Genomic DNA, 21,731 nt, shown 5'->3' with positions numbered 1-21,731 from the left:
TTTGGAGAGCTAAAATGTATTTTTTAATTATTTTTTTCAAATATTTAGCTATATATAAAAAATAAATTTTAATTTAATAATTAAGCATGTACTAAGGTAGAAAGAGAATGTTATGATAATTGTTTTACTTGTCCATAATAAATTTTATAGGAAAAAAGTTAATTTGAAACAAGTTTAATAATCATTTCCACATAAAAGAAAGACAACAAACTTTTGGATCAATTTTAAATTTGGTTAAATAAATAGATTTTTTTTAGTGTCACTATCACCTTTTCCATACCATCACTCATTGTAGTATTAAAAAGCCCATATAGTTATTCAAATTTACCAAAATAGGTGAGAACTTGCAATGTAATTAAAGCATCAATCAAGGTCAATATGGATAAAAAACATTAATGTGAAGACTACAAAAGTTGAGTCTGGAACCAAAATGACCTTAAAAAAAACCTTTTGAACCAAAATACCCCAACAAAAGAAAAAGTGACAAAGGTACCTTTAGCGGAGTAAATTACTGCGCTAAAGGACTTAATCGTAACAACGCAGTTAAGTCCTTTAATGCAGTAAAATACTGCGTTATAGAAACAGTACCAAAAAAAAAATTGGCCAACTTTATTTTTTGCGACACTTAGTGTTTTTTTCTATACTTTGACCAATGATTAGTCTTGTGTCAAGACTCCGAAATGTCAATATTTTATATAGAATCTGATATTTTTTTCTGCGTACAATAATGTAGGCTCAATACATCAAGGATACGTAAACATTCGGATCGTCATTTTAGGGGTTGAAAAGGTGCCCGAAGTAAGTTTTGTTTGAAAACTTTAAGTTTAAGCGTTCTATATACATAGACGTCCATTTTTGTTTGAAGACTTGTTGTCATTAGCTTAAAGTTTTTTATTTTTAGGGTTTAGATTTAAGTGTGTTATTTTTTAAAACGTAACTTTATTTCGAATATACACAATTTTTTGCGCTCAGACATCCGATTTACACGATTTTTTTTTCTTCAATATATTTGAAATAAAGTTACACATTAAAAATAACACACTTAAGGAACACTTAGTTTTTTTTTTTCATAAAAAGATCGCAACATCTTATTTTAATAAATCTTTTCTTTGCAACACTTAGTGTTTTTTCCATACTTTGACCAACTATTAGTCGTGTGTCAAGACTCCGAAACGTCGAGCAATAAAAAAAAAGTGGAACTCACGATCTCCAAACTCATGGGAAAAAAAAATGGACCCCATATTATCAAAATCAAGCAATATCAAAAAAAAAAAAAAAGTGAACCCCATATTAAAAAAATATAATGTTAAAAAAAAAAGTGCAGACTTTGTATTCGTAGCAAATACTAATATAATAAAGTTTTAGATACGGAGCACAAACTACAATGTTATATTAATCGTGTTTTGAACATAGTATATATATATTATATGCATAAAAATAGTGCAAACTATAATGTCCAAAAGGGTGAGCCTCATACTAAACAACACCAAGCAATATAAAAAATAAAAATAAAAAAAGAAGAAACTATATAAAGCATGGGTTCGTCGTCCGTTGTCCCTTAAAAAAAAAGGGGGTGGGCCCCATACTAAATAACACCGAGCAATAAAAAAAAAGGAAGAAAAAAAGTGGAACTCACCATCTCCAAACTCATGGGAAAAAAAAGTGGACCCCATATTATTAAAATCAAGCAATATAAAAAAAAAAAAAAAAAAAAGTGAACCCCATATTAAAAAAAATATAATGTTAAAAAAAAAGTGCAGACTTTGTATTCGTAGCAAACACTAATATAATAAAGTTTTAGATACGGAGCACAAACTAAAATGTTATATTAATCGTGTTTTGAACATAGTATATGTATCAATCCATTAGCGGGAGCAAATAAAATTGCTTTTCTTCAAAAGGTTAAGTAGTCAAACCATACAAATTTTTTTTTTATATTAGCCTGAGATTTAATCTAGATATTAAACTGTTATATTTGTTATTCCGCCATGTCATTTATTTGTTATGTTTACCAAAATAAATATATTTATATTTTAAAATAAGATAGAATTTAATTATTTTTTTATTTGTATTCTTACTCTAATAAATGTGAAAAGAGATTAATGTCGTAAAAAAAAATATCAACTGGAGATCAAATAATTAATAAGGTAAATTAGTCAAATTATAATTCTAATCGACGTTTTCTTAAAAAAACCATGCAAAAGACAACATGACAAGTAAAATGAGTTAAACCGAGAATATTTACCAAAAATTAAAAAATAATATTTCTTCGTTTAAATAGAAAATTAATTTCTACTTTATTTCGTTTTAAACATGTAAAATTAATTTAATAATTTGAATTAGAATTATCCAAATCAAAATTTGATAAAAAATAATAAGTATTTTACACCTTTAAATTAATCGAATTAAAATTGAAAGTATCAACTGATGCTTAAATATTGCTATTGTTTTATGTCAAAGAGAGGAAAATAGTTTCCTTTTAAACAAGTCTTCTCTTTAAAAAAATATTAATAAATTTGCCAATTTTGTATTCGTAGCAAACGTTAATATAATAATGTTTTAGATACGGAGCACAAACTACAATGTTATATTAATCGTGCTTTGAACATAATATATATATATATATATATATATATATAATCACTATTCAAAGACAACTACATACACATAGATGCACTATAATCTAAAGTGTTGGGCCCATACGCAGCACGGGCATAGACCATCTAGTAATAATAATAATTGACACATTTCTTGCTGGTACAAAATCGTCAGTTATCCCCTCCTCCACCCCACATTATAATTTCTAATTTTTATTTGGACTGAGAATAACATAATTCATTTTTAAGCAACTTGTAAAGGTCGTCATCAGTTTGGTAGACCCTTTATTAATTACTCCTTAAAAAGTGATTTACACGAAGAGTGGGTTCTCTTCTAGAATTCCAAGTTGGAATAAAAAAGTAAGTTAGATGATATTGAGTCTGACATACCACCAACTTTTGGCGAATTTATTTACCCTCCCCCTCCCAAAAAAAAAAAAAAAAAAAAAAAACAAAACAAAAGGGACAAGGGCAAGATTAGACGGCACACAGGAGACAGAGAAATGCATGCAATTCATGAATTGAAATAATGGGTTATGGCTTTTGATTGATACCCAAGCAATTAAAAGCTTAAAATATACTCCCTTCGTTTAATTTTATTTATTCAGTATTTTAAAAATAAATTTTCATTTTTATTTGTCATTTTTAGCATATCAAGACAAGATAATATCTTTTTTTTCGTTTTATCCATAGTATTAAATACTCACTTTAAATAATTTTTTCAAATTCAATAAAAATATGCACCAATTAATATAAATATATTAATAAATTATACACTTTATTTATTATCATTTTTTAAGAGGTGTGCATAGTAAAAAATGAACAACTAAAATTGTACGGAAGGAGCAACATGGAATATAATTAAGCTATAAATTCTTGACACGTAGGGAATTAATACTCATTATTAAACAACAGCTTTAGCCAATAAAGTTGACTTTCCCTTGGAAGGGACAAAACTTTCAGAAATCATACGTATTTAACCATATTTCGTACGTACGGATCCACAAAAATGGATCCTACGATTTAAAAAATGGCTGTGGAAGCACATTCTGAAAATTTAAAATATCTAATTTTTTTATTATTTTTCAGTTGTGTGAGATTTTTTTTTATTTCACAAGTTGATTGATCAAATCTTATGTTTTTGGGTCCATAAATTTTGGCTTCACTTTAAAGAAAATAAACCTCAAATAATTGATCCTAGTTGTGTGAGCCTCACACCTGTAGTTACAATAATTTTTTTTTTTGTTCCGAAATGGCTGCCAGTGATTCTAAACAAACCAATCCAAATTTTGATCTTATAATAATATAATTTTATCCAAAGAATAAATCTTACATACGTTTACCCTAAATTGTTTAATCCATCCCACTTATCCTCCGCAATCAATACAAAGCGGATCCAATGTTTAAGCTCGAACTCAGTCACTCATCATGCGGTAATTTTAGAGATGTTATTAAAATATGTATATTAGGAGTTATAAATCTTTGATCTGTCTATATCCCAACATCCAAATAACTAAAATTTTATAATCTTTTTTCCTTGCAAAAGAAAGGGTAGAATGGCAAGAAAAACTTCTTTTGCTAAGAAATGATCCTAACTTCCTACAAATAATTCAAGCGAAAAATCAACTTTTACTGTGGTTTCGACTAATTTTCTGTGGTTAATTGGAGCGAGCGGAGAACTATGGGGTTTAAGATTTAAATTTCAATGGAGATAAAAGTATTAAGTGGTTTCTTTTGGTTATGATTTGTTCAAGTTTTGGTGAACAGAGTTAAAGGCGGAGCCAAAATTTTTGATTTAATGAGTTTGGATCACAATTTTTTTACTTTTTGAATTTTGGACGGATGATTTGTACATATTGAATAAATTTTTAAATACAAATACAATGTTTGAGTCAAAATTACTAGGTTTTGCTGAACCGTAACTCGAGTGGTGGCCCTGCTCCTAAATAGAGTTATCAGACACCTATGCTGGTGAGAGGTGCAAATAGTCAATAGAATTAGTGGAGGTGCGCGAGCTGATCAGGACAACCATCAGTTATATAAATAAAAAGGAAAAAAACCAAGTGAAGTGATACACAAGGCTTAGAATTAATGATAACTTGGACCTACCAAGAAGTATTTCAACGAGTGGGGAGAGGCGTAGTTGGTCTGTGCTGGTTTGGCTTTCCTGCCGCCTTAGCTTTCCTGCATTCATATTTCTAGAATGACAAATGAATGGTCTCTGCTGGCTTTCCTACATTCAAATATTTTTATATGATAAAAGTTTAAACTCTATGCATTTATAGTGCAAAAAAAAAATAAAAAAATTACTTAATCAGGTCAAGGTCAAAATAATTAATTTTAAGAAACTCTATTTTGGTGTAGTTAGTGTTCCTTTTCTCTTTTTGACCTGTTTTGTTTTTTGCTTTATCCTAACTTGAGAGTCTATCGAAAACAACCTCTCTACCTCTCAAAGGTAGAGGTAAGATCTGCGTACACTTTACCCTCCCAAAACTCTCTTATGAGATTCTACTGGGTATGTTATTGTTATTTATTGAACATAGATTGAAATTGTAGAACAAATGCCAAATGGTAAGGGATATGCTATAGCAGGTTAAATTATATTGAAAATATAATTTTTTTTTTTCTGTAAGTGTATACAATTCGAATCCTTAAAACAAATGGGCCTGACAACAATATTTAATGCTATGAAACTGAAAGCGCTATTACAACTCCCCAGCTTTACTGATCTTGAATTCTACAACCAGTCATTATTGAGTCTACCACCACTTCATGGTAGGCACGTCAAGAACCAAAACCCCACATTTGGAAAATCCAAAGATATAAACAGATTCCTGAAAATGATTGGCATGACTTTTTAATCCTCTAACTTATGTCACTATTCATCACATATATACAAAGTCAAGACTCCCCTCTCCACGTACTACACATTACAATCAAATACAGATACTACATTGGTTCCTTAGTTGGAGAACACCTAGTAAAATTCACCCTGTTTCTCAGTCCTCTCCATTAGCCATAAATATAAGCAAGTACTGTGTTTCAGCTATTTTCACTTGGAATTGGTTATAAGGATGAATAAGTTCCGTGCAAAGTTGCCTGGATTCTGCAGGACCCGAGCAGTGGCCAGTATTCGAGCCCGTTCTCCTCCTCAACCTTACAAGAAGACGGGCTTGATCAAATTCAATGACACTGATAGCAAATGTAGCAGCACGGAAATGAGCTTTAACAGCGTTGATTCGAGGACGGATTCTGAGAGTAGTGGCAATAATAATAACAGAGTAATGGTTGTGGTAGATCCTAGTCTTGATGCCAATTGTGCTTTGCAATGGGCACTGTCTCATACTGTCCAAAGTCAGGATACTGTTATTCTTCTCTATGTTGGCAAGATTTCAAAAGAAGGTAAAAACTTTTGTTACTCTTCCTTTAACCCTCAGCGAATCCAACACATATGAAACGGTTCTTTATTTGATAAGTACTTATTATGTTCTGTTTAATATGTTGTAGGTGAAAAAGCCAACAGCGAAATTAATCAGAAGGCGTATGAACTTCTTTTCTCCATGAAAAATATGTGCCAGACAAGGAAACCAGGAGTAAGTATATTTAAATTGCAATGAATTAGTATATTAGCTTTTGATCGATAGAACCTGGTTCACCTAAAATATTCTGTAGCTTCAGAATCAAATTATATGGAAACTTAACAGTGGATCAAGAAGCCAAGGGGAGGGGAGGGGTAAAATATACTAGGGCGTTGAGGTGGCATGCCACGCGGTGTTCACATCATCAAAATGTCAGTGTCACTTGAGTGTTCACGCTGGATATCCCTAACGAAGGAGGGTATATTTGAACCATATAAGTAATGGCGGTGGTATTTCTGTAGGGATAGTATATTGGAGAGTAAAATCGATCCTTTTCGCATAGTAAAGCGGCAAATTTGACCCTCTTCCTATTTTTAATCCACCCGAGTCAATTAGTGTGCAAGGTTAACGGGAAAAATCTTACTCCAAAGTGATCCTATCAAAATAATCATTCAGATTATTTGGTTGGATGTACCGACAAAGTCCCACGTTTATGATGTAGATACTCTAAATGACATGAAACTTTTAGAAAAACCATGAAAGATCGGCCCAAATTGAAAGTACCCCCATTTTTAGAGTGTCTTTGGGTTGGTTAAGTCTAACATCTTTAAGTCACAGTGACTTTCTTATTTTGAAAGAGAAGTCCTTAGAATTCAATCAGCTGCTAACTATTTCATTATCTGCATCACATTAGGTGCAAGTGGAGATTGTAATGCAAGAAGGAAAAGAGAAAGGGCCTGTGATTGTTGAAGAAGCAAAGAAACATAAGGTGTCTTTACTGGTGTTAGGACAGAGGAAAAGATCGATAATGTGGCGCCTGCTAAGGATATGGTCAAGGAAAAAGTCAAGTAGAGTTGTGGAATATTGTATTCAAAAAGCAAACTGCATGACAATTGCTGTGAGAAGGAAGAGCAGCAAGTCTGGGTATCTGATTACTACTAAGCGTCATAAGAACTTTTGGCTTTTGGCTTAATGGAACTTAATTTTGATGATTCAATCCACCTTTTTGGTTCTTGCAAGTTCTATTTTGATTCTGTTGTCCTGTGCAGGAAGCACTTAGCTGCAAAAGAAAATAATTATTTTCATTTCGACATGAATATTTTCTGTTCTTCCTGGGTCGAGATAATTGGCATATATAGGTATCAGATCGGTCAGAACCTTAAAACGCCCACAGAGAGAAAATTTATTCACTCCAGTATTTAAACCAAACCAATACACATTTGACAAGTATCTTTCATATGCACCCGTATCTCCAAAATCGTAGTTAAGTAACATATGTTATCACTTCAATCTACCATTTAACCATAGTAAACTATTGGATTTGGTATAAACACAGAGAGGGTAGTTTATTCCACGCTCCGAGTCCTACCTGGACCCGATTATGCGTACCTGCAAGATGATAGAAAAACTAGCAATAAATTATAAAAACACAGGTTGTGCTGTAATTGTTTTTTTGTACACACGATCAAGTACTAATTTCAACAACCCTCACTGCCCAAGGTTGTTTTCTCTCGCAAAATTAGACTATAGGAAACCAGAATGAGAAACTTGAAAAGATGTGTAAGAAAGAAGCAATAACAAAGACAAATCCAAAAGTAAAGCAAGAAAGTATGGTTGAGAAACAATTCAAGTAGACAATCTGGTAATCTCATTATAGCAAGGTCAGAACTCAGAAGAACAAAAGCAACCACTAAGCAAGAATAAAGCAAACTTCAGCTGGAGCTAGTATCACGAAAGTGAAGATATTAACACCACAACAGAATCACATCATGCCAAGGAAAACGATGTATTTATACAAGTGAATTGATCTAATATTTGCACTTTCAACATAATTGTCTAAAGAAAAAGAAAGCCTACAGTACCAATGGTTAATTTCACCGGGAGTTGGGGGTGAAAAAAAAAAAAAAGAAGAAGAAACAAAGTTTAGAATGGACTGTACAGAAAATACAGGATGGAGGCCCTTGTTTCAATTCTTCTGCCTTGTTTTCTCTTGTATATGCACATGGGAACTCTTTCCAAGCTTCAAAACAAAAAAGTTAAAGAGGGTATAGACAATAGTCTGATGCAACCAAGTCTCCTTCATGGTGTAATCGTGTATGCCACTGCACTTCATTATTCTGTTCAAATGGTCCACAGCATCTAAGTGAGTAGTCTACAGTAGCACAAGCGATGAACTTCATATTAATGGAACTACAACATTTGTTCCTGCATGTTGTTGTTCTCTTGTGTTTGTTGGTGAAATGAATGCTGCCGCCACTGCTTCTGTTAACAACTCATCCCTCCATATGCATCAAATTAGTGTTGTATACATATACAGTATTCATGCAAAGCTCTTATTTGTTGAAGGCTCTATGAGACTCGGTCTATATACAATTTGGTGTAATTTGTCATACCCTGCAAGTACTCCAGCCCCTGCCACACCATAAAGCATGTTTGCGCTTACTCCTCTAAAAAGTGCAGCAAAACCTTCAACGCGTATTATTTCGCGGAGTGCATGCATGGAGTTCCTATACTTTGTTTCTTGTCCTGAAGTTAGCATCATTCTTCTGCGGACAGTGTCAAATGGGTAGGCACAGACTCCAGAGAAAGTGGTTATGCTCCAACCCAACATGAAACTGGCAGGAAAATTGTCCTGTGTATACAAACGAATGTTGAGATTAGTTCAGCCATACTTTAACCGGCCATATGCTTGTCCCTTGTTAAAGAAGATCAGCACCATAACAAATTTTCCCTCCCTGCTCCCTCCCCACAAATACCGCATAACTTAATGTAAATAGTGTTGAAAATTGATTCTGTTACAGCTGATTTACTAGAATAATAAGTAATTTAGTTGTAGGAGTTTTATATAAATTTAAATTTCTGTCAGATAGATTAGGTTGTTGAGATATTTTAGGTTTTCGAAATTATTCTGCAGATTTCTGTTTTTTAGTTGGCTATTTAAAGCCCTCTATGCTTGATTTAAGTTGAGAGAAAATTTCAATTATTTTTAATCTTTTATTGATGCACTATCTTATAAAAACCAACAAATAGCAAGTAATGTTTCAAGTCATACACAGGCTCAAGCTGTTTAGGGTTTTAGTATGTTGGGTGAACTACAATGAAAAGAAGGAAATGGTGCAATAACAAAGAGAAAAAATCCAATCAGTAGGAATCTAACTTACCTTTAAGGGTCCAACTAAAACAATTGGTTTCATGGAGTCATAGATCCCAAAGTACATGCCTCGGTAGAGGGTTATTCCCATAATTGAGGCCCCAAAACCCCGATAGAGGCCAACAATTCCATCACTTGACAATGTCTTACCGTAAACGTCTATTAGCCCCTTAAATTGACGTTTACCATGAAGTGGACAATGGTGAGCATCCATTGCTAGCCGAGTCCTTGCATAGTCCAAGTGATAAAGGAACATGGAAGTAGTTGCTCCAGCAGCACTACCGGAAGCCACATTGCCTGCAAACCACTTGACATATCCATCTTTCTCTTTTGAATATCCAAAAAGGTTCTTGTAGTAACCTTTGAAAGCAAAGTTGGAAGCCTATGAAACAAACAATTGTGTAAGCACAGCAAATATTAGTTGAAAGATTGAAAATGCTATCTATGAGAATTTACTGATAAAAAAAAATGCATATGAAGACATAATTATAATTTACAATATTAAGATTTAAATACAGAAACATTCCCATAAATTATTTGATACTATATTCATTTTTGCACTTGATGCAATTGTGAAGACTGAAGAGGACTATCCTTTTGCGGATGTAAAGCAAAGCACTGATAGATGAAACAAAAAGGAAAAGCAATGCATTAGACTATTTGAGTGATGCACGAGGACTTTATTATAGATTGAGTGCACCGCATATGCAGTATATTTCGGCATTAACAGCCTTATTTCAATCAAAACTCAGCAATATCCCCCCTAAGTACTTGAGATGAATGTAGCTTGACCGAACGCATCCCAGCACAATAATAACAGCAGAAATCACGGATTTCTTCTTTGTTGTAAAGGTGTATGAGCAATCTTCTAGGCGGAAATCTAATAGATAATATGCATACCATACTCTTCTATAGTACATCTGACGCAACAGTAAACAGTAATTTTCCATTCAGACTAAGCTATGAGAAGAACATATTGCATCTAGTGATATTTAGTACATCTGCTTGAGGAACTGGTGTGTTGAGTCTACGGAGGGCTGCCCAGAAAGTGCTAAGTTAGAATGAATAGGAGTAACCAATATTTATACAGTAAACTCCAGGCTCGAACTTGCATTAATGCAAAGCATGCTCTAAAATGTCCTCAACGAGCATGGAGTAATCGTTTCATGGCCCAACACCCCAACGAGCATGGAGTAACCCGGTCACAGCCTGTGCCTATTGGCATTCTCTTTATTCACCTTAGTTTCATAATAATACCTATATTTCTCACTTAGTTTCAAAATGCAAGAATATTTGTATTCCTTGGTAAATACATACATGCAGCTACCATAATCATATGTATAAAATGTTAATGGCTATCTTAGGTCACATGTACAGATGAGTATAATCCTAACGAGCATTAACGAAATAGCTGTAGGCTTTCCAGTGAAGTTGGCTGGGCACCTCAGAAAGACCTTGCTTCAGGGAACCGGGAGGGGCCTGAATCATACAGAGAACATTGTGAATCCAATCCAGAAACAAGTAAAGGATGACTTACTAGAGTAATCATCACGAACTGTCCAAGTCCAAGGCAAAAGATTGCGATAATTTACAGTGGATAAGGAAAATGTTTGGCAAATCCAAGATTGCTGAAGCAAACAAAACTATGTTTTAAACCTTAGCGGCTATCAGCAGGAATAGCAGAACGCTGACTAGTTTGACAACTCAAGTGAGTTGCCAACTTCCTAAAGCATTACAAATATATCAGATTGTAAACATATTTTTAATGAATAAGTTGGGCCTCATCAATCTAATATTAGGTGTCTTTCAGGAGAAAGTGGAACATGAAGACTAACTGTTCAGTATGCTAGTAACAGACATAGAAAGTCAAGTAATATAAAGATAGCGGTCCCTAACATCACAAGGAATAATAGAGGAATGAGGAGGAATCGCCACCTGAGTTGGGAAATATCTTATAACATTGGCCTGGTTTCCCCTCCACATTGACAAAAAACCCTCCTCCCGCAAAACTCTTCGAAAGCAATCACCAATTCCCAAATAAGGTCTCTTGAGTTGACCCCTCTTCATTAATTCTCCCTGATTTTGCAACAGAAGCTTTACTCTCTCAATTGGTGCTGCAGCACTTTTTGCTAAAATGGCTGCCGTTCCTCCTATCAGAAAATCCACAGAAAATTTTTCTGATCTATTTTCCATTTTAGGCCCCAACTTTTTCTCCTTAATCCTGCAAAAGCAACCCGAGGCACGTAAACATCTCAACAAATAGAACTCTCCAACTTAAAGCCTCTTACCTACTTTCCTGGTGGATGTTATCATCATGATCCCAATCTACGACCACAAACATCATACAAGCAACTACACACAACAAGCGAAAATTTGTGTTTGGTTTAATCAATTTGAAAACCACTTTTACCAATATTAGAACAACAACTTTTACTTGGCCAAGGTTCCAAAAGTTAGCTACTTTTTTGGCTTCTGAAAAACAACTTATGCTACTACTAAAAAACACTTACTATTTTTTTTCCCCCCTAAAATAAGCATTATAAAAAACACTTTTGGCTTCCAAACTTAACCAAACAGATTAATATAGTTGAATGAACCCAAGACGTAGTTATTATTGTTGTATCTAAGAGCTGACATTTCTTCATATTTTAAACTATAAGTTCCACAAAAATGAATTCCATATAACAAGCCATTTACGAGGTTTACATTGATAAAGATTTAAACTTGCAAATAATGTCATTGTTATTAACCTTCACCGCCTGCCTTCAACTTGGTTTCTTGAATAAGTCAATTAAAATCTGTTTACACCTCCATTATCAACATTTTCTGGAAATCCGGGATTCAGGGAGATAAATCCAGCAAAAGAAAGAACAAAACACTTCTTCCATCAAAAGGGTAATAGAAAGACGCATAAATATGTACAGAAATACACAACATGATGAAGAAAGACAAGAAATAAAGTTACCTGAAGAGGTCACCAACCACCAGGGAGGTGGCGGAAGGTGAAAGAAAAAGGGTGGTTTGCTATTTCTCTTTTTTTAGATTTATGAATGTCTTACATTATATGAGTGAGGGGTCTGTTCTCTCGTGCGTTCTTACATTATTTTTGGCGTCCTGATGTGCAATCCCATAAACTTCGCTCTTGTCTTTATCCTTTTTTTTTTATTATTATTATTTTCATTTCTCTATGGTCATCCTCTTTTACTACTAATGTTTATCTTTCTTTTCTTTTTTCAGACGAGTCAATTGGTATTCACACCATTTCACCAGTCAATTGGGTCAAATATGTATTAGTTCTTCTATAGCCTTGCATTATTAAGAAATCTTTTCACATCATGATTATTAAAAATAGTTATTTTAAATTATTTATCGTTTAAAAAATTCAAGACTCAATTTTTTCTCCATTTTATCCTTATTAGAATTTTGTTATTAATGAAGATGGCACATAAATAGAATAATCATTTAATGGAGGGATATTATAACTTAGACATAAATAAGGTTAAAGTTAGTCAAATAGCCCAACTAATTAATACGGAGTATTTTTTTTAAGGGTGTATAAAATATAAAAACGACAAGTAATTTGAGAAGGAAGGAGTATAAAATAATTTTATGAACTTTTAATGCAGAACTTTATTCACACACTAATTACTCTTTTCATTATTAATTGGAGATGAGAGGGAAAAAAACAAAAAAAACAGGAAGTGTACTTGTGAGGTTTAAATTCATCGACGAAAAAAAGGGGAAAAAAGTTACAATTCTTATATTGAAAGGCTAGAGTTAGTGCTTGGTATCACTATCTGATGCCTTCTGTGGTGGCTGAAGGTCATATACATATCTTTGATGTGAAATTCTACCACTTAACTAATAAATCAGTATAAAGAACAGGGTTGGAGAGAGGGATATACCAATAAATGGATAGTGGTCAATATGTGCTGCTGCCTAAAGCCATGTCATATGTGCCGCCAGGAAGGTGAATCCCTTGTAGCCACTTGTCTACTTGTGTAACCAAGACGAGATCAATTATCACTTTTGCTACGTCCTCTAAAATGTAATATGACCAAATTCCTCGGATTTGTGGCCTTCCATACTATCCGTTATATGAATATCTAACCAATTTTTCCATTAATAAAATAGTTGGTTGTTGGCTTGTTGCCTTCCAAAATATTAAGTAGTAGTATAAGACTGGCTCTGTATGTTAGAGACAATGGATGGGGGTACAAATACAATACCAGCGATGCAGACTAAAACAGAAAATGTTGAGAGCATATATAGATGGTGAGTATCAAATCCATTACTGGCAATAAATCATGACAGAGAAGAGACTAGCAAGAACAAAAAGACTTATCCGGGCCATAAAACTATACTATTCTACCACCAAATGCATTCTTGATTACACAGAACATGCTTATTTGTCTCAGTAATAGTGCGTGGCCCAACGAATAAATGAAGCAAGTAAAACAGTATGGAAAACAGATAAAAACAAGAACCTATGAACATGATAGTTCAAGTGCCAACCTTTATTCATAATCCATAGACAACCAGATAGGATAGGCATATACACACACATTGGACATAGTAGTACAACATTAATTCACAGAGAAAATCAAAGGAGGCACTTTGATTCTCAACAATGTTTACAAATCTGCTTTTGGGAAATATGATTAGCCAAGTCTAGGCTCTTGAGCAACTTTTCCAGATTCATCCACAAAGAGACGAACCCTTTCTAAACGGTAATCCATAGTAACCATGGAATTAGGTGGAATAATATGTACATTCAGCTCTGGTTTCTCCTCCTTTATCTTCCTCTCTGCTTCCTCTGCTGCCACTCCTAGTAATTCTGGCCATGACATTTTCCCAGCTGGCGTTGGTGGGTTACTCCAATCTGTTCCAAAACTTTCTTTATTAATTATTGTAATATAATACCACCCCCTCTGTTTCAATTTGTTTGGCTTGGTTCCGGAGCAGGAAGGTCAAACTAATTTAGGTTCAGTGTGAATTCGGATATAGAATTTCCAATTTCTTTGAGATAAAGTTAAAAAACTACATAAAAAGTACAATAATTCATGATGGTTAACGATTCAAAATATTATGAAGTATTTAAAAAAACATGGTCAAAGAAAATAATGTTTTGACTGTCTAAATAGTGCCTAAGACAAATAAATTGAGACAAAGGGAGTATCAAATAAGGCTAAGATTTTATGCGAATTCAAGATCTAGAATTAGTTAGTTTGAATACTAAATTATTGGACATACACATAATATAAAAAAAGTTTACAAGGAGTAAGGGGTAGAGCAGCTGACCAGGAATGGGTAATGGGGCTGGTGATGATTCTTTAGGAAGTTCATCAGGGACCTTCTTTGGCTCCTCTGCCATGGTTCAGACTTTCAGATAAAGAACTACCTAGTATATAGGCTTGTAGCTTAAAGTACAGAGATTATTTATCTTTTTCCTAGTCTTTGTCTATTTGATATCTTGGTTTCACCGATTCAATTTCTTGACTACAATAATGGGAGTAAATAATAATATCCGATGGCTGCCGGCCAACAAGTTATAACCACTTCCAGTCTTGAAAGGTACAACTGATCTTGCAGATTGTACCTACTAATCAAACTGACTCTTGTTTTTTAAGCTTTTTATTTTTTATTCTCTGAATGTCTTTGTCATTCTCTGCATCATGCGTATTGAAATTACTTTGACAAAGCTTAAATTGAAAGCAAGATGATGAAGGTAATATTGTCATCTAATTAGTTTTGATAAAACAATATGCTTAGAGCAATGCTCTAGTTTTTGTTTTGTTCTCCAATACTCATTTTGAGACCTTAACTAATCCGAAACTTCTAGTGTTGAACTTTGCTTTGTTAGCAAAATAAAATATTTCAACGATTTATTGGACAAAATGGAGGTTAGTGACAAGACAACCATTGAGACTTGTCACTATGTTGGACAAGTGTGGTGAATCAATGTGACACATGTCATTGTCTTATGACAAGTATCCTAAAACGCGTCGAGCCCGGAACTTTTTTAACCCAAAAAATAATATTTAGAACCAAACTAACCCTATAAAAAAAAAAGAACCAAATTAGGCTTCACGCACAGAATCTGTGCGTGAAAGGCGTAACAAAAGCCCACCAGAAACCTCCCATTTCCAGCATACTCTTCTCTTTCATTTCCTCCATTTTCACCCTTTCAACACACTTTTGCACTCCCAAAAATATGTCTCAAAGTTTTGAAACTTCAAAGTTTGCTATACAACCCTATATTTGTGAATGCGGTTATTACTGTAAACTAAAAACATCAAAGACCCAAAATAATCCGGATCGCCGTTTTTGGCTTTGTAAAGTGCCCGAAGTAAGTGTTTTTACATTTTTTAGTATCTTTTTTTTTTTACGTTATCTACATATTTTACTTTAAAAAACTGATTTTCTTGTAATGTTTATAGGATATGGGCAGTTGCAAACACTTTCGGTGGTAAGATAACATTCACGTAGATAAAACGGTGGCAGCGAAGTTCAGAATTTCACTTTTTGATAGAGATACCGCGACTTCACGTATCTCTATAAATACCGCTAAGTTGGACTCGCAATGTGGAAGCTGAAGAAAAAATTGAACTCTTGGAGGTCTTGCTCACCGCTTCTGGAAAAAAATGAATTTTGCTCAAGGCTAACCTTAGAGACGCTCAACACGAGAAAATAGCTTTGAAAGAAAAACTTAAATTGTGGAAGATTATTTGTGCTATCTTGTTATTGTTTATTATTTATATGTATTTTTTTTATTAAGTTTAATATTTCTATGGATTATGTTTTTTTACTAGTTGTACATTTTCCCCTATAATGTAATCCGCACCCTTTATGTACTAATTTATTTATGTTTCTTTGTTAAATTGTCAATTAATAATAGACTTTAATAATAAAAGCAAATTAAAAACATGCCAAACTAATTCAAATTGATGACTTCATCATAAAATAAAAATACAAATTGCTATGATTTGAACTCTCATCATTACTGTTGTTTAGTTCTTTTGGAAGGAGTAAAGACTAAGTTGCATTTCTACTATTCGACATTGAATACGTTGTAGTCTAATAATAACAAAAGAAAGGGCTACCTATATAGTTGCAAACCCCCAACTACCCTGGGGGGTGTCTTTATGACCCTACCTACTTACCTTATTATAAGAAAAATATTAATTTTCATTGGACATTTCACAGTCTGAATCCCACTTGGATCTAAACATTTAGTCGTCATTAATGTTCTTGAGATGTTTGTTGAAAAGATGCCCAAGAGGTCCCTCAAGAACAATCCAGTCAAGTTAACACTTATGGAGATATTAGTTCTTACGGGGACATTTTGAATGGCCAGGTGCCGCTGGAAAATCTAACTCAACAATTTAATCAAACTTGGTAAATATGCATTCTTAATGATGTATTTCGTTGCTAATGGAATTAAATATTTTTCAATTATTATGAACATCTCGTATTGGATGAATTATTTTTAAATATTATATTTAGTTTTGCACGTTCAAAAGGTGCGGATTACACAATACAATAACGAAATAAAAAAGATATAAAAGAAAAAAATAACCTAATAAAAAGCAGAGTAATTTTTTCTTTCTATTTTTGTTGAACCAGAAAAGTACTTTCATAGCTTTGGGAATAAAACAAAAGAGATTAATCAAAACTTTATAAAATATGATACTTAAACATAAATATAACAAGTTTTCAAACTTATTTCGGAGTACTTTACAACCCCTAAAACGACGATCCAAATGTACATGTATACTTGATGTAATGAGCCGATATTATTGTACGCTACAAACAATATTAAGTTCTATATAAAATATTTATATTCCGAGGTTTTGAAACGTGAGTAATCTTCGGTCAAAGTACAAAAAAAAAAACTTAAAGATAACAAGTTTCCAAACTTACTTCAAGACACTTTACAACCCATAAAATGACGATCCAAACATATATGTATACTTGATGTAATGAGCTGACATTATTTTAAGCTAAAAAAATATTAAGTTCTATATAAAATATTTATATTCCGATGTTTTGAAACGTGACTAATCTTCTGTCAAAGTACGGAAAAAAACTTAATTTTGAGTTTGATTTCCAAATAATAAAGGTTGGGGTTGGGGGAAAGAGGATTTCACGCACAGAATAGTTTTTTTTTTTTTTTTTTTTAAAGGATTAATTTGGTTCCAAAAGTTATTTTTTGGGTTAAAAAGGTTCCGGACTCAAAACGCATCATGTCCTCAATAGTTGGCCGCATATTCTATATCTATAAATATCTCATTATGTTTTCATCAGTGGCGTTTGTAGCATAGTAAGTGGGGGTTCAATTGAACCCGTAACTTTCGTCGTGAAGCATAAGTTTATGTGTAAAAAATTATTTGAATTGTAATAAATAGTAGATATGAACCCATAACTTTAAGAATATAATGGGTTCAATACTAAAAATCTTAAGATTGAACCCCTAGAATTTAAAGTCTGGATCCGCCTCTGGTTTTCATTATTTGAAAATAACAATTAGCCCAATTATGACTCCATTATACACACTCTCTTTCATAACTCGCTGGTGTTTGAATTACAGATGGAGCAATAAGGAATAGTGTAGATATTGAGTAATGAATAGCTCCCATGAGATCATTGTTGCAAAATCAAGAAAAAAAAGGCAAGGAAAGCATTTGCAAGTAGCTATTGAAATAAAATCTAAGTAAATATGAAGGAACATCTTCAATGTCTCTAACTTTGAGGAAATACACAAACGCCTCAACTAAGCATTGTTAAAAGCAAAGCAAATACAACAAAATAAATTCGAAGTTACCAAATTCCTATTTCTGATCTTCCATCTTGAGTAGCACAAGCTCTAAACATGCCAGTGGTATTAAATGGTGTAACAACTTCCCCTGTGGCAGACACAGCAATCAAGCCAGTAGTCCCTTGTGGTGTACATTCTTTTATAACGTAATTTGTTGCTTCCTTCAGAGTTAGCCCTTTGTATTCCATTAGAGCAGCCACATCTCTTGCTACAGTCGAGCGGATAATTTCTTCTCCTTTGCCTGTACAAGACACTGCACAGAATTTATTTGCATATGTCCCAGCACCAACAAGGGGGGTATCTCCTATTCTACCAACCATCTTGTTCACTAGTCCTCCAGTAGACGTAGCAGCCGCTAAATTTCCAGAACTGTCGACAGCTACACATCCTACTGTCCCAATTTGGCTATCCCCATTGGGAACTGGTGGTTCATCAACTATTGGTATAGGCTGTGTATAATCAACCTGAAAAATTGGTAGCATACACTTTAGTCTTTAACTCCGGGGCTGAGAATCACTGGATGTTAGCACAAAACATGACGAATCATACATAATACTGTATATAAAGAGAAAGAAAAACTTCATTCAATATCGATGCAAGTGAAATTCAAGGTCTAATCAAACACGAAGATGCCACATTGCAGCAACGACAATGAAATTGATGAGATGAGGCAGCAAACCTGAACGCTGTTAGCTGCTTTTGCTTGTTTCAATCTCTCAATATTTTTCGGAGTGATAAAATGCCTCGAGTCTATGGTTTCAACCCCCTAGATAACAAAATTACCACAATTAACCAAGCATACTTTTTCACAAACCTAAGAAGAGTTTAATTACTGCTAACTATGAAATTAATTTAGTCAAGGTACTAGGCAAATGCCACTGTCTCAAATTTATTTGGGATGTCTGGAAAGAGAATAAGCTAATGAAAATTTATCACAAACCTGTTCCCTAGCAAATGCTTCTGCACCCTCAAATGCAAGATATATATGTGGAGTTTTCTCCATGACTAGCCTAGCCAGAGATACAGCATTAACAACTGTGGTGAGGCCAGAAACAGCTCCACATTTCTTTGTAGTTCCATCCATGATGCAAGCTTCCATTTCTACGGTGCCATTGTCGGTCAAGACCGAACCTCTACCAGCATTGAAGTGTGGGTCATTTTCCAGTTCTCGCACCTGTTTGATTCAAGTTATATTCTTTCAGTATCACTACTATTTGGCAACAGTATACAAAAACCAGAAGCTTCTGATCCACAAACTTAGAGTACCGTGAAGTTGCCCATGGTTCTCATTGCATTCATAGAATATCAATGTTATTTGTGTGATGAATTCAGGATTTAGAGTCAGCAGGTTCTGTTATTTATGTGTCATCTGTTATTTATGTGTCAATTTTCTCATACACATATATAGTCCTAGCAAAATGCACATATATTCTAGATCTGCCACTAGCTTATGTGGTCAGCCTAGCTATGGACTTGGAAAAGTATCAGCTAGGAGTAGACTTGCAAATAAAAATGCATATATTCATTCAACAATCTGAAGGAGTGTGTAAGGGCAGAACATCATCCAAAACTGTTTCCACAGAAACAAGCCACATTTTAGGGTACTCAACATGCTATTGAGGGGTTATGACAAATTAAGCTAGTGTTTGACCATAGATTCCCAAAAAAGTTTTGAAAAATTTGATCTAGGTGAAATTTTTCAAGTTTTGAAAATGTGTTTGGCCATAGTTTTTCAAAACATATTTCACTTTTTGTTTTGGAAAACATGAAACATTATTTGTACTCGTAAGTTCTAAAAACTCTCAAGAATACCCAACCATGTAAAACATACATACTTGTTAATCCGAAATTATGCAGAACATGATATTTTAATGACAATTGCTAATAAAACACTTACTAGCTACTACAATTCAAATTACAATACAAAGATCCATTTTTATCTTCGCAACGGATTTCTACAGTTGGCAAAGCAATTTTCTTGGGTTTCTTCTTCTACTTGGGCACAAATTAGCTCGTTCGTTTTATAGAAGAGACTGCTTTAATTGTGGAAATATGATAGATACGACTTTAATGGAGGAACATGATAGATAAAATTAGTTGATCATAAATAGATGAGGCTTTTTTTATAAAATACAAAAGTTTGGAGTAGTTTTTAAAAGTTTTTAAAAGGCCAAAGCATAGATTTGGCCCAAAAATAGGTTTGAGCAAAAATTTGGGATTTGATTATTTGTTTTCAAAATTTGTCAAAACTTTATGGCTAAACAAGAATTTGAAAACAAATTTTCAAAATATGCTCCCAAAATCTATGGTCAAACGGGAGCTAAAGCATCCCATAGCAAATCCTTGAGAGAATGATAAAGGAGCAATCTTTGGTATCTTCTTTGAGACCTTTAACATGATAGTTCTATTATTTACAAGATTTATTTCCTCAAAGAAGTTAATAGGAGTATTAATTTAAGGTCAACGGCCACCCATCATATAAGCTATGAGCGCAGGTACACTGACCTCTCTCAAACCCAAATTATACAAACATACCAACCATATTTAAATCATAGATCTGGTCATGTTCGATACAAAGGATAAACATTACTGTAATAAAAGAAATTAGTACCACTTTTGTGTGGGAATGGAATTTATGTCCAAATCAAGGAATTAACATACAATTACACTCTGCGAATAAATGATAATAGGTTGAAATAAAACTAAAGTAGACAAAAAACTAGAGAAGTAGTAATATACATACCACAAGTTCAACAATGTCCAAAGGTGATTTGCGGGCATTAAAAGCGTCAATGGCGATGTCTAAGCAACGGTGGAGACAGGATTCTCTGAGTTCACGCAACTCCAGTGGAAGATCACGGGGAATGTCACCAGCACCACCGTGCAATGCGATTGCCCAACCCATATATGCATGTACTCACCAATATTAATTACTATAGCACGTCAGAATAACGTTGCTTCTCGTGCTTTAGTTATGGATTGTGGTTTTTGTTCATATGTTGAATAAACTACTACTAGTTGATTAGCCCTGGTTTTTGGAGGATGAATCGGTCCGTTAACGTCTCCCCTTTTCGAGGTTTAAACTAATATTTTCCTCTCTAAATGGTAAGCTTCTTTCTCCAATAATGTCAGCTGATAACATTACTTCTACTACTTATTACATAGAAGAGCCGTAGGATGAACGATCAAGGATAAATTAGTAATTTAGCTCACTCATTCGTGCAATTCTTTCCCTTCTTTCTTTGTTGTGTGGTGATTTTTTCAACACAAACTTCTAGAAGTAGTACTTCTTCTATCCAACGACAGCTAAGCTAACAGGAAATGTGCATTCCTTCTTCATTAGTTTTCAAAATACTTTTATCTGAAAGCACTATACCAACTATGAAAGGCAATATACACATTCTATATAGAACCCATTTGGATTAGCCGAAGTACTTTTACGTTGCTGAAAGTTATTTTATAAATAAGCAGTTACGTGTTTGAATAAAAATGTTTAAAGGGTTTTTAGAAGTAAGGATAGTATTGAAATTAACATAAAATATAAGAGATAAAAGGGTAAAGTTATTGGTCAAACCAATATGACTTTT

At 33.6% G+C, this 21,731-nt stretch overlaps 4 protein-coding genes across 7 annotated transcripts; 1 reads left to right on the top strand and 3 right to left on the bottom strand.

The window, feature by feature from the left end:
* The first annotated feature begins 5,211 nt into the window (after positions 1 to 5,211).
* Positions 5,212 to 7,283, top strand: LOC132624037 (uncharacterized). Its single transcript, XM_060338898.1, has 3 exons — positions 5,212 to 5,999; positions 6,105 to 6,190; positions 6,870 to 7,283. Exons 1-3 carry the CDS (start codon positions 5,672 to 5,674, stop codon positions 7,146 to 7,148), a joined length of 693 nt encoding a protein of 230 aa, XP_060194881.1. The 5' UTR covers positions 5,212 to 5,671; the 3' UTR covers positions 7,149 to 7,283.
* Positions 7,284 to 7,945: 662 nt separating this feature from the next.
* Positions 7,946 to 12,457, bottom strand: LOC132600299 (ADP,ATP carrier protein ER-ANT1). Of its 4 annotated transcripts, XM_060313367.1 has the most exons (5): positions 12,292 to 12,457; positions 11,615 to 11,678; positions 11,262 to 11,547; positions 9,337 to 9,708; positions 7,946 to 8,807 (listed from the first exon to the last, which is right to left on the bottom strand). In XM_060313367.1, the coding sequence occupies exons 2-5, from the start codon at positions 11,668 to 11,670 to the stop codon at positions 8,496 to 8,498; spliced, it is 1,026 nt and encodes a 341-aa protein (XP_060169350.1). In that variant the 5' UTR covers positions 11,671 to 11,678; positions 12,292 to 12,457; the 3' UTR covers positions 7,946 to 8,495. The 4 variants fall into 4 exon arrangements, with proteins under 4 accessions (XP_060169350.1, XP_060169355.1, XP_060169360.1 ...); XM_060313372.1 differs by lacking the exon at positions 11,615 to 11,678 and having other exon boundaries at positions 12,292 to 12,453; XM_060313377.1 differs by lacking the exons at positions 11,615 to 11,678; positions 12,292 to 12,457 and adding an exon at positions 12,077 to 12,101.
* Positions 12,458 to 13,802: 1,345 nt separating this feature from the next.
* Positions 13,803 to 15,079, bottom strand: LOC132600319 (subtilisin inhibitor-like). The gene is made up of 2 exons (XM_060313388.1): positions 14,628 to 15,079; positions 13,803 to 14,208 (listed from the first exon to the last, which is right to left on the bottom strand). The coding sequence occupies exons 1-2, from the start codon at positions 14,698 to 14,700 to the stop codon at positions 13,988 to 13,990; spliced, it is 294 nt and encodes a 97-aa protein (XP_060169371.1). The 5' UTR covers positions 14,701 to 15,079; the 3' UTR covers positions 13,803 to 13,987.
* A 2,930-nt stretch (positions 15,080 to 18,009) lies between these two features.
* LOC132600291 (isoaspartyl peptidase/L-asparaginase-like) lies at positions 18,010 to 21,289 on the bottom strand. Its single transcript, XM_060313362.1, has 4 exons — positions 20,888 to 21,289; positions 19,085 to 19,318; positions 18,824 to 18,910; positions 18,010 to 18,608 (listed from the first exon to the last, which is right to left on the bottom strand). Exons 1-4 carry the CDS (start codon positions 21,047 to 21,049, stop codon positions 18,147 to 18,149), a joined length of 945 nt encoding a protein of 314 aa, XP_060169345.1. The 5' UTR covers positions 21,050 to 21,289; the 3' UTR covers positions 18,010 to 18,146.
* Positions 21,290 to 21,731: the final 442 nt, after the last annotated feature.

This window comes from Lycium barbarum, chromosome 1 (genome assembly GCF_019175385.1).
Source record: "Lycium barbarum isolate Lr01 chromosome 1, ASM1917538v2, whole genome shotgun sequence".
NCBI lineage: Eukaryota > Viridiplantae > Streptophyta > Magnoliopsida > Solanales > Solanaceae > Lycium > Lycium barbarum.
The sequence above is the reverse complement of the archived record's forward strand: the minus strand, read 5'-3'. Positions and strand labels throughout refer to the sequence as shown.

Coding starts and splice junctions, on each gene's coding strand:
- LOC132600319 (XM_060313388.1), bottom strand. CDS start 14,700: ATGGCAGAGGAGCCAAAGAAGGTCCCTGATGAACTTCCTAAAGAATCA. Junction 14,209..14,627: donor AGCCCCATTACCCATTCCTG/GTCAGCTGCTCT, acceptor GTTTTGGAACAG/ATTGGAGTAACCCACCAACG.
- LOC132600291 (XM_060313362.1), bottom strand. CDS start 21,049: ATGGGTTGGGCAATCGCATTGCACGGTGGTGCTGGTGACATTCCCCGT. Junction 19,319..20,887: donor TGGACATTGTTGAACTTGTG/GTATGTATATTA, acceptor TGAATCAAACAG/GTGCGAGAACTGGAAAATGA. Junction 18,609..18,823: donor AAGCAGCTAACAGCGTTCAG/GTTTGCTGCCTC, acceptor CCAATTTTTCAG/GTTGATTATACACAGCCTAT.
- LOC132600299 (XM_060313367.1), bottom strand. CDS start 11,670: ATGATGTTTGTGGTCGTAGATTGGGATCATGATGATAACATCCACCAG. Junction 11,548..11,614: donor AACATCCACCAGGAAAGTAG/GTAAGAGGCTTT, acceptor TTGCTTTTGCAG/GATTAAGGAGAAAAAGTTGG. Junction 9,709..11,261: donor TAAGATATTTCCCAACTCAG/GTGGCGATTCCT, acceptor TTTGTTTCATAG/GCTTCCAACTTTGCTTTCAA.
- LOC132624037 (XM_060338898.1), top strand. CDS start 5,672: ATGAATAAGTTCCGTGCAAAGTTGCCTGGATTCTGCAGGACCCGAGCA. Junction 6,000..6,104: donor TGGCAAGATTTCAAAAGAAG/GTAAAAACTTTT, acceptor AATATGTTGTAG/GTGAAAAAGCCAACAGCGAA. Junction 6,191..6,869: donor GCCAGACAAGGAAACCAGGA/GTAAGTATATTT, acceptor GCATCACATTAG/GTGCAAGTGGAGATTGTAAT.